Source organism: Oncorhynchus kisutch, linkage group LG20 (assembly GCF_002021735.2).
Source record: "Oncorhynchus kisutch isolate 150728-3 linkage group LG20, Okis_V2, whole genome shotgun sequence".
NCBI lineage: Eukaryota > Metazoa > Chordata > Actinopteri > Salmoniformes > Salmonidae > Oncorhynchus > Oncorhynchus kisutch.
The window spans coordinates 8,479,950-8,496,103 of NC_034193.2; the positions used below are offsets into that span (position 1 = coordinate 8,479,950).

The window sequence follows — 16,154 nt, forward strand, 5'->3', positions numbered from 1 at the left end:
CTCCCTGAGTTCTCCTCTCTCTCCTTCCCTCTGTACTCGTCTCCTACCACCTCCTCACTGAGTTCTCCTCTCTCTGCTTCCCTCTATACCCCTGCTCCTACCACCTCCTCACTGAGTTCTTCTCTCTCTCCTTCCCTCTATACTCCTGCTCCCACCACCACCTCCCTGAGTTCTCCTCTCTCTCCTTCCCTCTATACCCCTGCTCCCACCACCTCCTCCCACCACCTCCTCCCTGAGTTCTCCTCTCTCTCCTTCCCTCTATACTCCTGCTCCCACCACCTCCTCCCTGAGTTCTCCTCTCTCTCCTTCCCTCTATACCCCTGCTCCCACCACCTCCTCCCTGAGTTCTCTCTCTCCTTCCCTCTATACTCATCTCCTACCACCTCCTCCCTGAGTTCTCCTCTCTCTCCTTCCCTCTACACTCATCTCCTACCACCTCCTCCCTGAGTTCTCCTCTCTCTCCTTCCCTCTATACTCGTCTCCTACCACCTCGTCTCCTACCACCTCTCCCAGACTGTTTCTGCTCACTCACTCACTCACCCAGCCACCACCCTCTCTCAAATCCCTGTCTATACCTCCATCACATCCCTGCCCCCTCCATCTCTCCCTCCTCCCTGCCCCCCCACCATCTATCCTGAGTGTGTTGTCCCCCTCTCCGATGCCTCGGGAACTACAGGGCAGTGTAGCTCAGCGATAGTTATTAAGGGTTGTTTTTCTGGATCTAGGCTCTCTCCTCTCCCAAAAGAACATACAAAGTGCTCTCTCTGGCACACATCATCATATGAGCTTGGAGGCATCTAGACCTAGGTCTACACATCAGGGAAATAAGTCATTTTTCCCACTAAACTAACTGCCAAAGACGGAATCAGCTTTGACGCCCCTCTCTCCTCCCACAGTTCCACCTTCCTCCCATCACTGCGGTGTAGAACAAAGAGATTGTTTATATTGGATACTGTTCCTCCACATTCTGTTCCTTTTCCTTCAGATAACTTATCCATGTGGGCTAGGAATATTGTTTTCTCTTCTCAATGTTGCAATCATGGGGGAGGTTTGATCAAATGACAGGAGGGTGAAAGATTGAGCTCAGCAACTCCCTTTTCCATCATGTCCAGAAGCAGATTCAAAATAACTTGTTTTTTAATATAGGGCTCAAATTAAGTTGGACTAAACGAGAGCTTCTCTTGGAGTCATTCAGTGTTTCAACTTCATTAGGACAACATGGAAGCACCCCGACCTCTAGTCATCTACTTACTAGCAGCCCAGTGGAGGGAAGAGGAACCACCCTCCATGTTTCACTTATGATTTCTACACTTCCACTTTCCTGCTATTTCCATTTGGTCCACTCATCTCAAAAGAAGTCATTAAATAATATGAGCGAGCAGATAGCTTCAATAATGTTTACATTGTCTTGTCGAAAATGGAGGTCAATGTCATGGCTAGTTTCTCCGAATGGATTTGGGATAGAATGTGGGTCTTTTAAAGTATGGTTTTATTTGATGAAAGCAGGCCTAGCTAGCGTAGAAGATTATTGTTTACGTTGTCAGGTTAAGATTTGTCCGGTATGAGACCAAGTCATTTCCAGCCCTATATATAGAGAGAGCAGCGAACAGAAGAATCTCTGGCTCCACCTGTGACGTCATAAAGGACAGTCTAAACGGGATCCTTGGGACGTCCCAACGTTGATGTCACCCCCATTGACGTTGAAATGTAAAAATGGTTTGGTAAGTGTTAGGGTTGGGTAAAGGTTATAGGTAAGGGTTATGTTTAGGGGTTAAGGTTAGTGTATAGCCCTCCCAAGGATTCCGGATAGCACTAACCGAGAGAGGAGGGCTGCATCTCAGCGAGATGAAGAAAGTGATGTAAATCACTTTAAGATTCTATGCCTGACTCAGCAGTCCGGGTCGGAAGGGGTTAACCCCACAGTAATCACAAGCAGGCCGTCACACACAAACACACACATCCTCACGCACAGTCTCGTCGGAGGAGAGGACCGCTTGCTGCTGTTGCTGTTCTTAAAGCCACGTTCAAGGGCCCATCTGGACATCATCGCATGGGATCAATTACAGGATACAACCGAGACTAGCTAACGATCTGGAAGACAGATCTTCTCATTCACTACTTCGCTGGCTGAAGGAAAATGCGAGATAAGCTTCTTTTTGGACTGGAAATGTGTAATTTCAACCAAAGACTTGACAGTGCTTTGTTTCTAACGGATGTGTACTCAAGTCCACATACATGACTTTGTGTGTGTACTTGAGTCTAGAGCTTCATATTTTCAGTTGTGTACCAACATCTTGAGTGTAACGTGTCCACGTATTGGTACCAAACCCGGTCGGTACCTCTGGTCCGCACTGTGAATCGAATGAATACAGAAAAACAATAGATGAAGAAAAAGACACTATGCCTATAACGCTGCATTGTGTGCCACTAGTAACTGTGAGATGAAGAAAAAGACACTATGCCTATAACGCTGCATTGTATGCCACTAGTAACTGTGAGATGAAGAAAAAGACACTATGCCTATAACGCTGCATTGTATGCCACTAGTAACTGTGAGATGAAGAAAAAGACACTATGCCTATAACGCTGCATTGTATGCCACTAGTAACTGTGAGATGAAGAAAAAGACACTATGCCTATAACGCTGCATTGTATGCCACTAGTAACTGTGAGATGAAGAAAAAGACACTATGCCTATAACGCTGCATTGTATGCCACTAGTAACTGTGAGATGAAGAAAAAGACACTATGCCTATAACGCTGCATTGTATGCCACTAGTAACTGTGAGATGAAGAAAAAGACACTATGCCTATAACGCTGCATTGTATGCCACTAGTAACTGTGAGATGAAGAAAAAGACACTATGCCTATAACGCTGCATTGTATGCCACTAGTAACTGTGAGATGAAGAAAAAGACACTATGCCTATAACGCTGCATTGTATGCCACTAGTAACTGTGAGATGAAGAAAAAGACACTATGCCTATAACGCTGCATTGTATGCCACTAGTAACTGTGAGATGAAGAAAAAGACACTATGCCTATAACGCTGCATTGTATGCCACTAGTAACTGTGAGATGAAGAAAAAGACACTATGCCTATAACGCTGCATTGTATGCCACTAGTAACTGTGAGATGAAGAAAAAGACACTATGCCTATAACGCTGCATTGTATGCCACTAGTAACTGTGAGATGAAGAAAAAGACACTATGCCTATAACGCTGCATTGTATGCCACTAGTAACTGTGAGATGAAGAAAAAGACACTATGCCTATAACGCTGCATTGTATGCCACTAGTAACTGTGAGATGAAGAAAAAGACACTATGCCTATAACGCTGCATTGTATGCCACTAGTAACTGTGAGATGAAGAAAAAGACACTATGCCTATAACGCTGCATTGTATGCCACTAGTAACTGTGAGATGAAGAAAAAGACACTATGCCTATAACGCTGCATTGTATGCCACTAGTAACTGTGAGATGAAGAAAAAGACACTATGCCTATAACGCTGCATTGTATGCCACTAGTAACTGTGAGATGAAGAAAAAGACACTATGCCTATAACGCTGCATTGTATGCCACTAGTAACTGTGAGATGAAGAAAAAGACACTATGCCTATAACGCTGCATTGTATGCCACTAGTAACTGTGAGATGAAGAAAAAGACACTATGCCTATAACGCTGCATTGTATGCCACTAGTAACTGTGAGATGAAGAAAAAGACACTATGCCTATAACGCTGCATTGTATGCCACTGGTAACTGTGAGATGAAGAAAAAGACACTATGCCTATAACGCTGCATTGTATGCAACTAGTAACTGTGAGATGAAGAAAAAGACACTATGCCTATAACGCTGCATTGTATGCAACTAGTAACTGTGAGATGAAAAAACAACATCTCAGACTATTCCGTTAAAACTACTAGAGCCAATGTGCACATTGTAATCAAAAATGTGAATCTTAACTGGCCCATTTCAAACCTGTCCTTTTGTGAGGCGCAGCGGGGAACTAGTTGTGTATCATGGAGAGTGGTGGATAAACCAGGAGGATCTGCATCATCGGTTAAACCTCTAGTTTGGGAACATTTCATCTTCCCAGTAGATTACAACAGCGAAGGGTATAGAGGGTGTTGCCACTGCTCAACCAGAATAGCCTGTGCAACTGCCAAGACCTCAAATACGTTTTAAAAATATCAATAATAATAATAAACTTCTCCCCTCTGCATTCAAGCACCCCGTCCGCAGCCGATTCTGACCGGGCCAAATAGAATTACTAGAGAGAAAGGTATGTTAATAGCCACGGATATGTGCCCAATCTCAGTGGTTAAGAACAGGGGTTTTCAGCACCTTGTGAAAGTGCTCGAACCACGTTATAAACTTCTCCTTCTCGCACCCATTTCAATAAACAGGAAGTACTCCACTCTATGTATGCAAGCTAAAGTCAATGTTGTCAATGAGTTGGCCAATGAACCCGTGTTGCACTTGTCAGCAATCAAGTTTTCAAGATATGTAACTTTCAAAATACAGAAATCATCCCCGTATGATGCATAGTTGATGAGTAATTGTGCGTTTTCATTTAAGAAAGTCCAGTGTTGTTATTCCTTATGGTGCTCTTTTTATTTTTTTATTTTTATTTCACCTTTATTTAACCAGGTAGGCTAGTTGAGAACAAGTTCTCATTTGCAACTGCGACCTGGCCAAGATAAAGCATAGCAGTGTGAGCATACAACAAAGAGTTACACATGGAGTAAACAATTAACAAGTCAATAACACAGTAGAAAACGAAGGGGGGGTCTATATACAATGTGTGCAAAAGGCATGAGGAGGTAGGCAAATAATTACAATTTTGCAGATTAACACTGGAGTGATAAAAGATCAGATGGTCATGTACAGGTAGAGATATTGGTGTGCAGAAGAGCAGAAAAGTAAATAAATAAAAACAGTACGGGGATGAGGTAGGTGAAAAGGGTGGGCTATTTACCAATAGACTATGTACAGCTGCAGCGATCGGTTAGCTGCTCAGATAGCTGATGTTTGAAGTTGGTGAGGGAGATAAAAGTCTCCAACTTCAGCGATTTTTGCAATTCGTTCCAGTCACAGGCAGCAGAGTACTGGAACGAAAGGCGGCCAAATGAGGTGTTGGCTTTAGGGATGATCAGTGAGATACACCTGCTGGAGCGCGTGCTACGGATGGGTGTTGCCATCGTGACCAGTGAGCTGAGATAAGGCGGAGCTTTACCTAGCATAGACTTGTAGATGACCTGGAGCCAGTGGGTCTGGCGACGAATATGTAGCGAGGGCCAGCCGACTAGAGCATACAAGTCGCAGTGGTGGGTAGTATAAGGTGCTTTAGTGACAAAACGGATGGCACTGTGATAGACTGCATCCAGTTTGCTGAGTAGAGTGTTGGAAGCCATTTTGTAGATGACATCGCCGAAGTCGAGGATCGGTAGGATAGTCAGTTTTACTAGGGTAAGCTTGGCGGCTTGAGTGAAGGAGGCTTTGTTGCGGAATAGAAAGCCGACTCTTGATTTGATTTTCGATTGGAGATGTTTGATATGAGTCTGGAAGGAGAGTTTGCAGTCTAGCCAGACACCTAGGTACTTATAGACGTCCACATATTCTAGGTCGGAACCATCCAGGGTGGTGATGCTAGTCGGGCGTGCAGGTGCAGGCAGCGACCGGTTGAAAAGCATGCATTTGGTTTTACTAGCGTTTAAGAGCAGTTGGAGGCCACGGAAGGAGTGTTGTATGGCATTGAAGCTTGTTTGGAGGTTAGATAGCACAGTGTCCAAAGACGGGCCGAAAGTATATAGAATGGTGTCGTCTGCGTAGAGGTGGATCAGGGAATCGCCCGCAGCAAGAGCAACATCATTGATATACACAGAGAAAAGAGTCGGCCCGAGAATTGAACCCTGTGGCACCCCCATAGAGACTGCCAGAGGACCGGACAGCATGCCCTCCGATTTGACACACTGAACTCTGTCTGCAAAGTAATTGGTGAACCAGGCAAGGCAGTCATCCGAAAAACCGAGGCTACTGAGTCTGCCGATAAGAATATGGTGATTGACAGAGTCGAAAGCCTTGGCAAGGTCGATGAAGACGGCTGCACAGTACTGTCTTTTATCGATGGCGGTTATGATGTCGTTTAGTACCTTGAGTGTGGCTGAGGTGCACCCATGACCGGCTCGGAAACCAGATTGCACAGCGGAGAAGGTACGGTGGGATTCGAGATGGTCAGTGACCTGTTTGTTGACTTGGCTTTCGAAGACCTTAGATAGGCAGGGCAGGATGGATATAGGTCTGTAACAGTTTGGGTCCAGGGTGTCTCCCTCTTTGAAGAGGGGGATGACTGCGGCAGCTTTCCAATCCTTGGGGATCTCAGACGAGATGAAAGAGAGGTTGAACAGGCTGGTAATAGGGGTTGCGACAATGGTGGCAGATAGTTTCAGAAATAGAGGGTCCAGATTGTCAAGCCCAGCTGATTTGTACGGGTCCAGGTTTTGCAGCTCTTTCAGAACATCTGCTATCTGGATTTGGGTAAAGGAGAACCTGGAGAGGCTTGGGCGAGGAGCTGCGGGGGGGGCGGAGCTGTTGGCCGAGGTTGAAGTAGCCAGGCGGAAGGCAAGGCTCTTATGTGATTTGACTTGGATCAGGCCTTATACGACTGATGATCTTGTATGGAGTCAGGAATAACAACACTTTGGATTTTATTAAATAAACAAAAAAACATTTTGGGCATTTCATTTTCCCGCTGTTTACTGAAACTGAACTGTGACCCCGGAAACAGCAGTAAGTACCAAACAATGGGTTTGATGAACCACTACACCCCTAATCTTGAGTCAGCTCAGCTGCAGAGAACCCACAGCCGGGGTCACATTCAGGAGGGCACCACCGTATTGTTTGCGTCCACAGATATCTGTGTGTGGCAGACAATGCCCCTGAGTCAGCTGGTGACCATGCTTGCCAATGCCAGCCCTATGGGACAAGGGGATCGTTCAGGTCAATGTCTCCCAAATATTGGGTCAGGACCCATGATAGGTCAGCTGATTACTCCTTTTGGATGGGTGGTGTGATTTGCCAGTTATAAAATGTTATTTCTAACCAGAAGCTAGAGAAAACCCTGGTTCATCCATCTATTCAAATCTAAAATGTTCATCTGTGGCTTTCCACGATTGTCATATTATCACATCTTATTCCTACATTTGAACCAGTGGTTGATTGCGAGAAACACTGGTTCTTCCCATCAGAACCACACCTTAGTTTGTCAGGCTGAAGCAGGGTAAACAGTTACTGAATGAGGATACAGCCTGAATGTCTTACACACACACACACACACACACACACACACACACTATTGGCAATACGAGGATACAGCCTGAATGTCTTACACACACACACTATTGGCAATACGAAAGCTGATTAATAGACTTGAGGAATTCGCTACAGCCGCAATAACATCTGCTAAATATGTGTATGTGACCAATACAATTTTATTTGATTTTAGGATTTCAAAGTAGACCGCATGAAATAGGTCAACACTGTGTCACCGTTTTAAAACTCTGGTATAAAAACCTACAATACTATGCGAAGTTCCATTGCAAGATTGACTAGCTAACTGTCTAATTCAATTATTACATAACCTGCCAGCAACAGCAAGCTCGACACGCCCAAATGGTTATATTGTAGCTAGATTAGCAACGAGTTCACGTTACAAGCACCTATGCTACAATGTGGCATCAGCACCACAATAACAACGCATTACCTGATTCAGATCTTGATCGGTCAAGAGATGCAACTCCCGAGGTTTGAAGCAATTCTGACATTTACTTTTATTGAAAATGTTCGCCTGGAATTTCCTGCAAGAGTTGTCTTTCGCCGTAGACATTGTATTTCGCCTCCGTTCACCGTAAAATGCAAACGTGAAAGGAAAAAAAAAGAATGAAAAAAATGTAGAGTGTTTAATTCCGTTGTTTTCTTTAGCTACGTTTATTTCATCCAATTTGGCACATTGTCCCAGCAATCCAATTGCATGATCATCCCAATAACAAGCGGTCTCGAGTTCACACACACACACAATCCATATTCAAAGGTCTTGTGTTGTTTAGTTGTACCCAATGTACATAATCCAATATTGACTGCTAGACGACACCATTCGTGTGCGTTATTCAGTCCATGGCCTGTATCCACAAAGGCAAGCGAGTAACAAGGTAGTTTTTGTTGTAATCGATAGTTAGCTAACTAGCCAATGTTATTGTGCGAACCACAAAAATAGAAATTGCAGTGTTAGCAGCCTCAAGCTCCAAGGTAACAGCTTCCATCGGGTGGTAACCTAAGTTACACCCATTGAAAGGGGGAGAAAAAAAACACAAAAGTGGAGGTAGCTGGCTAGCAAGCGCTAACAAGCTACAAACGTAACAGTAACTCTTTGCGAAGTTTATCACGACTGTTTATTCACTGGCTAGCAAGCTGGGTAATAAAATCCTCTCGCCTAGCTAGGTATTTAGGTAGTGTGGAATACAAAGCTTCTGCGTAATTAACTCCCCGCTGACACATAGTACTCAGACGAAGCGCTTCTTACACAATCATTGAAGCACACACGAATTTTTCGGTTTTGGTTTCCATGGATAGCAGCGCCCCTGGGTTCATTTTTCTTCTTCTTTTTTTTTCTTCCGGGAGATCTCTTAACCAATGGGAGGGAGGTCGCGGACGCACAGATTTTCTGATGGAATTGTCATGGTATCTCGCGATAGTTGCTCTACAACGCCATCTAGCTAGGGATGGGGACGCAACAATAACGAATAAACACTAGAATGTGTTTTTGCTTTGTGTTGGCCAATGACAGGCTTTGAATTACTAGTCGGCCATATTGGTAATCCGCAGAAGATGCAGTCCTCATAGGAATGAAGTGAATTCTACATTATTTAAGTTAAATGTTTCAAGGACAAAAGTACATTGATTTGATGTATTTTGTTGTTGTTGTTGTAGTGGGGACAATAACATTAATAATCTAAAAAAAAGTATACTTTAAGGAAAAGGTATTTCTAAATGTTTTTATTCATATGTTAAGCTCACATAATATAATTGAATAGCATTATGCATTAAGGTGTTTGTAATCGATTAAACGTGGCAAAAACAAATGTTTTTCTATTGCTTCTAAAATCATTGTTACAACGATGGGACAGTAGTAAAATGGAGGAGTGGTGGCTTCGAAACAGCGCCCCCTACCAGTCTTCTAGTATATATAAACCATTGGCCACACGGAGAGCTCCAATGACCATTTGTGCCACTGAACAGATCTAGAATCAGATTTCTCTTCTGTTATCCCATCCTAAAACCAACCCAGGATCAATAGCTAATGGAATAAGCACCAGGGACAAAACCAGTAGCGGTGCTTGGTAAAATCTCTGAGGAAGCCAAGCCAACCCAGGATCAATAGCGAGTGGAATAAGTACCAGGGACAAAACCAGTATCGGTGCATAGGTAAAATCTCTGAGGAAGCCAAGCCAACCCAGGATCAATAGCTAGTGGAATAAGTACCAGGGACAAAACCAGTAGCGGTGCATAGGTAAAGTCTCTGAGGAAGCCAAGCCAACCCAGGATCAATAGCTAGTGGAATAAGTACCAGGGACAAAACCAGTATTGGTGCATAGGTAAAATCTCTGAGGAAGCCAAGCCAAGGCAGTAAAAAGGCCATATTACAACCTACAACCTTGTGATAATGGTGTTGTTTGCTCTGTAACCCATTCGTTCACACGCCACCGTGATAAACAATAACGCCGTGACAACAAAAAGACAACAATCACACAGTGGCGGAATAAATTCAACAACAGATACGTTTGTTTCATCACAAAACCAGAGAGCAACATCTGTCCGGTGACAAAGCAAATACTGCATGTAAACAAGCCGTTATTATCACCTGCACCTAAGCAAGTTAACGTTTTCAACACTAAACAACTACTGATTTAGAACCATGGAGTTACAGTCATCACAAAGACAACAGGAGCCCATACCAGCACCATTTCAACTTAAACTGCTTCAAGTTAGCATTCTAAAGCATTTTTAAACTGTGACAGCATGTTGTCATATTTTATGCTGTCTGTCAACTTTGCCATCCTCAAGGCTATTAAGTGATGGGCATCAACGTGTCTTCTGTGATTATAGCTCAGCTTTTCTGTTGCTGAACATGTAACATCCAATTTACACAGACATTCTTTCAACCCGTAGAGTTTTCAAGTCGTGGTTTCTGACACATCCCTGAAAATCCCAGATCTTTCACGTACCATTGTAATATTCCTACAGTCTAGTATCACAAGTCTGTCCTACTATCTGCGACGATAAGCAGAAGTACCGCACTCATTCGAAGGGTATGTGAAACACCCCACCCATCCTCGGTCTTTATAAAATGAGAATGAATCGAATTGGTTTTTCCCCCACACATGTTCAAATAAAGTTTTTGTATATTGAGATCTGACTGCCTTCTTAGTGGTTTTTCCACCACACTGTAAATTAGTCCTCAGATGTCAATGATAACATCTGAATAGAGAGGTAGCCTACTTTTTATCAACATAGTCTGCATGCCCATAGTGAACCTCTAAAATAGATTTTGGGCACTATATATGCCTACTAATAATGCGACAATCAACGAGGCACACAACTGTAGAATCTGTTCACATTGTTGTTCAATAATTTTGTTGACACAGTGTAGATGGAGTGCGATGAAGTAATATGTTTGGCATTTAGTTACACAGTTGCAGTTCAATTGCAGTAACTAGCACTTCACACCACACCACCCTTTCTCACAGTTTTGCTACTTTAAAAACTGATTGGTAACCTATTCATTAATCAGTGACAAGTAAACGTCTGAATAGTTCTGAATGCTAACAATAAGCTTATTTTCAGACAGAGACAATACATTTGAATGGACGAAGGGATAGAGACATAGATCGGTTACCTAACTGAACCTGCAAAACAACAGAGGATTATTGCCTTACGCAAACTGTAAGTGATCTGAGAATAACTCAGATTACAGGTGTGTGTGTGTGTGTGTGTGTGTGTGTGTGTGTGTGTGTGTGTGTGTGTGTGTGTGTGTGTGTGTGTGTGTGTGTGTGTAGCCGTCTAGTGTGTGTGTGCGCGCTGTAGCCGTCTAGCCTATTTGTTAACCAGGCGATAACATAGACAGATCCCTAGGCCTTGTGTCAACCTACCAATGCTTTGGTTGTGCTGTGCTGTGGTGCCTGCATACAGAGCATGCATATCGTTAATGAGAATTGGTGTCACGATAAGTTATATTTCTTATTGTATAGGGTGGGTAAGGTCATGTGTTTATGTCCCCATTTCCTTCCTAGGGGTACCCAGGGACTATCCTGGGTGTGACACAGTGCAAGTATCCTGGAGGCATTTAATGACTATCCTGGAGGCACTTAGTGATGTCCTGGAGGCATTTAGTGACTGTCCTGGAGGCATTTAATGACTATCCTGGAGGCATTTAGTGACTGTCGTGGAGGCATTTAGTGACTGTCGTGGAGGCATTTAGTGACTGTCCTGGAGGCATTTAGTGACTATCCGGGAGGCATTTAGTGACTATCCTGGAGGCATTTAGTGACTATCCGGGAGGCATTTAGTGACTATCCTGGAGACATTTAGTGACTGTCCTGGAGGCATTTAGTGACTGTCCTGGAGGCATTTAATGACTATGCTGGAGGCATTTAGTGACTGTCGTGGAGGCATTTAGTGACTGTCGTGGAGGCATTTAGTGACTATCCGGGAGGCATTTAGTGACTATCCTGGAGGCATTTAGTGACTATCCGGGAGGCATTTAGTGACTATCCTGGAGGCACTTAGTGACTGTCCTGGAGGCATTTAGTGACTATCCTGGAGGCATTTAGTGACTATCCTGGAGGCATTTAGTGACTATCCTGGAGGCATTTAATGACTATCCTGGAGGCATTTAGTGACTGTCCTGGAGGCATGTAATGACTATCCTGGAGGCACTTAGTGACTGTCCTGGAGGCATTTAGTGACTATCCTTGAGGCATTTAATGACTATCCTGGAGGCATTTAGTGACTGTCCTGGGGGGGGGGCATTTAATGACTATCCTGGGGGGCATTTAGTGACTAGCCTCGAGGTGACAGAAAGGCCATTTGGGGCAACAGGCAACTTGGTCCGGCCCAAGGTATTTTTCGGTGTTTTCCTCAGACACTCTTTACATGGCCAGTGTGTCATCAGTGCTACCACACTCACCCTGCAAAACCCTGGAGGCTCACATCCACAGCGGAAAGACAGGGATATACATCGAGTAGAGGGGGGATGTTGTGTGTATTGTCTTTTGTATACAGTGACTGTACATGATTGGGGCTACTGGTGTGGCTATATTTTAGTAATATTGTCAGTGTGACGAGTAAAAAGGGTTCTGCGGTTGTCCCCATAGAGAACCCTTTTTGGTTACATGTATAGCTCTTTGTGGTTCCATGTAGAACCCTTTGTGGAACAGGTTCTACCTGGAACCCAAAAGGCTTCTACTTGGAAACAAATGGGGTTCTTCAAAAGGTTATTCTATGGGTACAGCCAAAGAACCCATTTGGTTCTAGATAGCACCTTTTTTTCTAGAGTGTAGGAGTAAAATAGAAGTGTTTGCCTTCTAGGTGGTTAATTAGGTGGTGTCTTTGCCATATGCATGTTCCTATCCAATCCTTGTAGATCTAGAGCCAAGGGGTTTGGGGTGGGTTTGGAAGTAGGCCTTGGGGTTTGGGGTGGGTTTGGAAGTAGGGCTTGGGGTTTGGTGTGGGTTTGGAAGTAGGCCTTGGGGTTTGGGGTGGGTTTGGAAGTAGGCCTTGGGGTTTGGGGTGGGTTTGGAAGTAGGCCTTGGGGTTTGGGGTGGGTTTGGAAGTAGGCCTTGGGGTTTGGGGTGGGTTTGGAAGTAGGCCTTGGGGTTTGGGGTGGGTTTGGAAGTAGGCCTTGGGGTTTGGGGTGGGTTTGACTTAAGGAAGTGGATGGCTGCAAACGTTCCACCAAGAAACAAAGGGATCTTCTGTTGAATCTGACAATTAATCTTGATGGTTGTACAGTCGTCTCAAATAAAACTGTAAAGGACCTCGGCGTTACTCTGGACCCTGATCTCAGGGAGTCACTGGCTTACTGGTGCTTTCTCATGCCGTCCTTAGGAGGGGTGCGTCACTTGAGTGGGTTGAGTCACTGACGTGATCTTGCTGTCTGGGTTGGCACCCCCACTTGAGTTGTGCTGTGGCGAAGATCTTTGTGGGCTATACTCGGCCTTGTCTCAGGATGGTAAGTGACATCAGCTGATATCTCAAAGTGCTGTACAGAAACCCAGCCTAAAACCCCAAACAGCAAGCAATGCAGGTGTAGAAGCACGGTGGCTAGGAAAAACTCCCTAGAAAGGCCAAAACCTAGGAAGAAACCTAGAGAGGAACCAGGCTATGAGGGGTGGCTAGTCCTCTTCTGGCTATGCCGGGTGGAGATTATAACAGAACATGGCCAAGATGTTCAAATGTTCATAAATGACCAGCATGGTCATGTGTGAATTTAAGTATGCTCTCTCTAATTCTCTCTTTCTTTCTCTCTCTCGGAGGACCTGAGCCCTAGGACCATGCCTTAGGACTACCTGGCATGATGACTCCTTGCTGTCTCCAGTCCACCTGGTCGTGCTGCTGCTCCAGTTTCAACTGTTCTGCCTGCGGCTATGGAATCCTGACCTGTTCACCGGACGTGCTACCTGTCCCAGACCTGCTGTTTTCAACTCTCTAGAGACAGCAGGAATGGTAGAGATACTCTTAATGATCGTCTATGAAAAGCCAACTGACATTTACTCCTGAGGTGCTGACTTGCTGCACCCTAGACAACTACTGTGATTATTATTATTTGACCATGCTGGTCATTTATGAACATTTGAACATCTTGGCCATGTTCTGTTATAATCTCCACCCGGCATAGCCAGAAGAGGACTAGCCACCCCTCATAGCCTGGTTCCTCTCTAGGTTTCTTCCTAGGTTTTGGCCTTTCTAGGGAGTTTTTCCTAGCCACCGTGCTTCTACACCTGCATTGCTTGCTGTTTGGGGTTTTAGGCTGGGTTTCTGTACAGCACTTTGAGATATCAGCTGATGTACAAAGGGCTTTATAAATCAATTTGATTTGATTTGATTTGTTTTGTTTGGAAGTGAGCACAGCTGTCCTCAGGAAGGGTTCAGAGTCAAACCCATATGACTGCCTCTACATGGTGAAACCCACAGGTTTCTCTGTCATCCTCGTTCACGTCTTTACGTGAATATAGGAAGAGGGGTGTTGAATTCTGTCCTGCGGTAGACACCTTATCTGGGGAACACCAGCATTCTTCCAAAACCCCAGGTTCATTCCTCAAATGTAGAACTTGTGTTACACTGCGTTTACTAGAGTTAAAATATTTGCTATTTGATAACATCATATTGAGATATGATTTCTGTTTGTCAATGATACACAAACATGATCGGAACTTAAAATATTGTACATCAAAAATCACATCACAGACTGCAGTACAAAACAATCACATATTGTGTATTTTTTATTTTATTTAAACTAGGCAAGTCAGTTAAGAACAAATTCTTATTTACAATGACGGCCTACCCCGGCCAAACCCTAACGACGCTGGCCCAATTGCGCGCCGCCCTATGGGACTCCCAATCACAGCCAGTTGTGACACAGCCTGGTTGTGTGAAGTGACGCCTCAAGCACTGAGATGCAGTGCCTTAGACTGCCCCGCCACTCGGGAGCTCCAGTTACTGATGGCCTCTGTCTCTCTCCCTCTCCCTCCTCTATCCCTCTCTCTCTCTCTCTCCTCTATCTCCCCTCTCTCTCCTGTCCCCCCCGATCAGTAATATAATAGGAATATCTAATCAGTTGTACAACTGAAATGTGTCTTCCGCATAATTGACATCCACAGCTTAGGTGAGCAGTGGATTAACTGCCTTGATCAGTGGCAGAGCAACAGATTTTTTCCTTGTCAGCTCAGGGATTTGATCCAGCAACTTTTGATTACTGGCCCAATGCTCTAACCATTAGGCTACCTGCCACCTTTAGTTAAAAAATTGTTTTTATTTTATTTACAATAGGTAGAATCTATGAAACTAGAAAGGTTCAGAACTTTTGTGAACATCACAGCACAGTTGGAAAATATATGGTAAATAGAAATCAAAACTGGATGGTGTTCAGAGATAGATGGGAGGGGTTGAGTAGAGCTGAAGGATGGGACTGGATGGTGTTCAGATATAGATGGGAGGGGTTGAGGGTAGCTGAAGGATGGGACTAAAAACAAACAAAAGATAACTATTGTAAAATGTACTGTGTCCGTAAAATGTATATAGTATGTACAAACTGGAAGTAGGAGCCTAAGAGTTGTTGGCCATTAGATAACTCCAATTAAGGGAGGGATGGTAGGGTTAGTGGAAAATCATTAAGGAAAATATATATATATATATATATATATATATATATATATATATATATATATATATATATATATATATATATATACACACACACTACCGGTCAAAAGGTTTAGAACACCTGGGGTTTTTCTTTATTTTTTACTATTTTCTACATTGTAGAATAATAGTGAAGATGTCAAAACTATGAAATAACACATATGGAATCATGTTGTAACCAAAAAAGTGTTAAACAAATCAAAATATATTTAATATTTGAGATACTTTAAATAGCCACCCTTTTCCTTGATGACAGTTTTTCACACTCTTGGCATTCTCTCAACCAGCTTCATGAGGTAGGGACCTGGAATGCATTTCAATTAACAGGTGTGCTTTCTTGAAAGTTCATTTGTGGTATATCTTTCCTTCTTAATGTGTTTGAGCCAATCAGTTGTGTTGTGACAAGGTAGGGGGTATACAGAAGATAGCCCTATTTGGTAAAATACCAAGTCCATATTATGGCAAGAACAGCTTAAATAAGTTAAGAGAAACAACAGTCAATCATTACTTTAAGACATGAAGGTCAGTCAATATGGAACATTTCAATGCACTCGCAAAAACCATCAAACGCTATGATGAAACTGGCTCTCATGAGGACCACCACAGGAAAGGAAGACCCAGAGGTAACTCTGCTGCAGAGGATAAGTTAAAGTAACCAGCCTCAGAAATT

At 43.7% G+C, this 16,154-nt stretch overlaps 1 protein-coding gene across 3 annotated transcripts in view; it reads right to left on the bottom strand.

Annotated features, from left to right (window-relative positions):
* Positions 1 to 8,680, bottom strand: part of LOC109865231 (myosin phosphatase Rho-interacting protein) — a 79,486-nt gene extending 70,806 nt beyond the window's left edge. The window contains exon 1 of one of the 3 annotated variants that reach the window (XM_031798986.1): positions 8,589 to 8,680. Coding sequence is in view for 2 of the 3 variants with exons in the window: in XM_031798987.1 (XP_031654847.1) it covers positions 7,773 to 7,895 (123 nt within the window). In the remaining variant the exon portion in view is untranslated. Of the gene's footprint in view, positions 1 to 7,772 lie in introns of all 3 variants that reach the window. The other 2 variants (XM_031798987.1, XM_031798985.1) reach the window with 2 other exon arrangements.
* Positions 8,681 to 16,154: the final 7,474 nt, after the last annotated feature.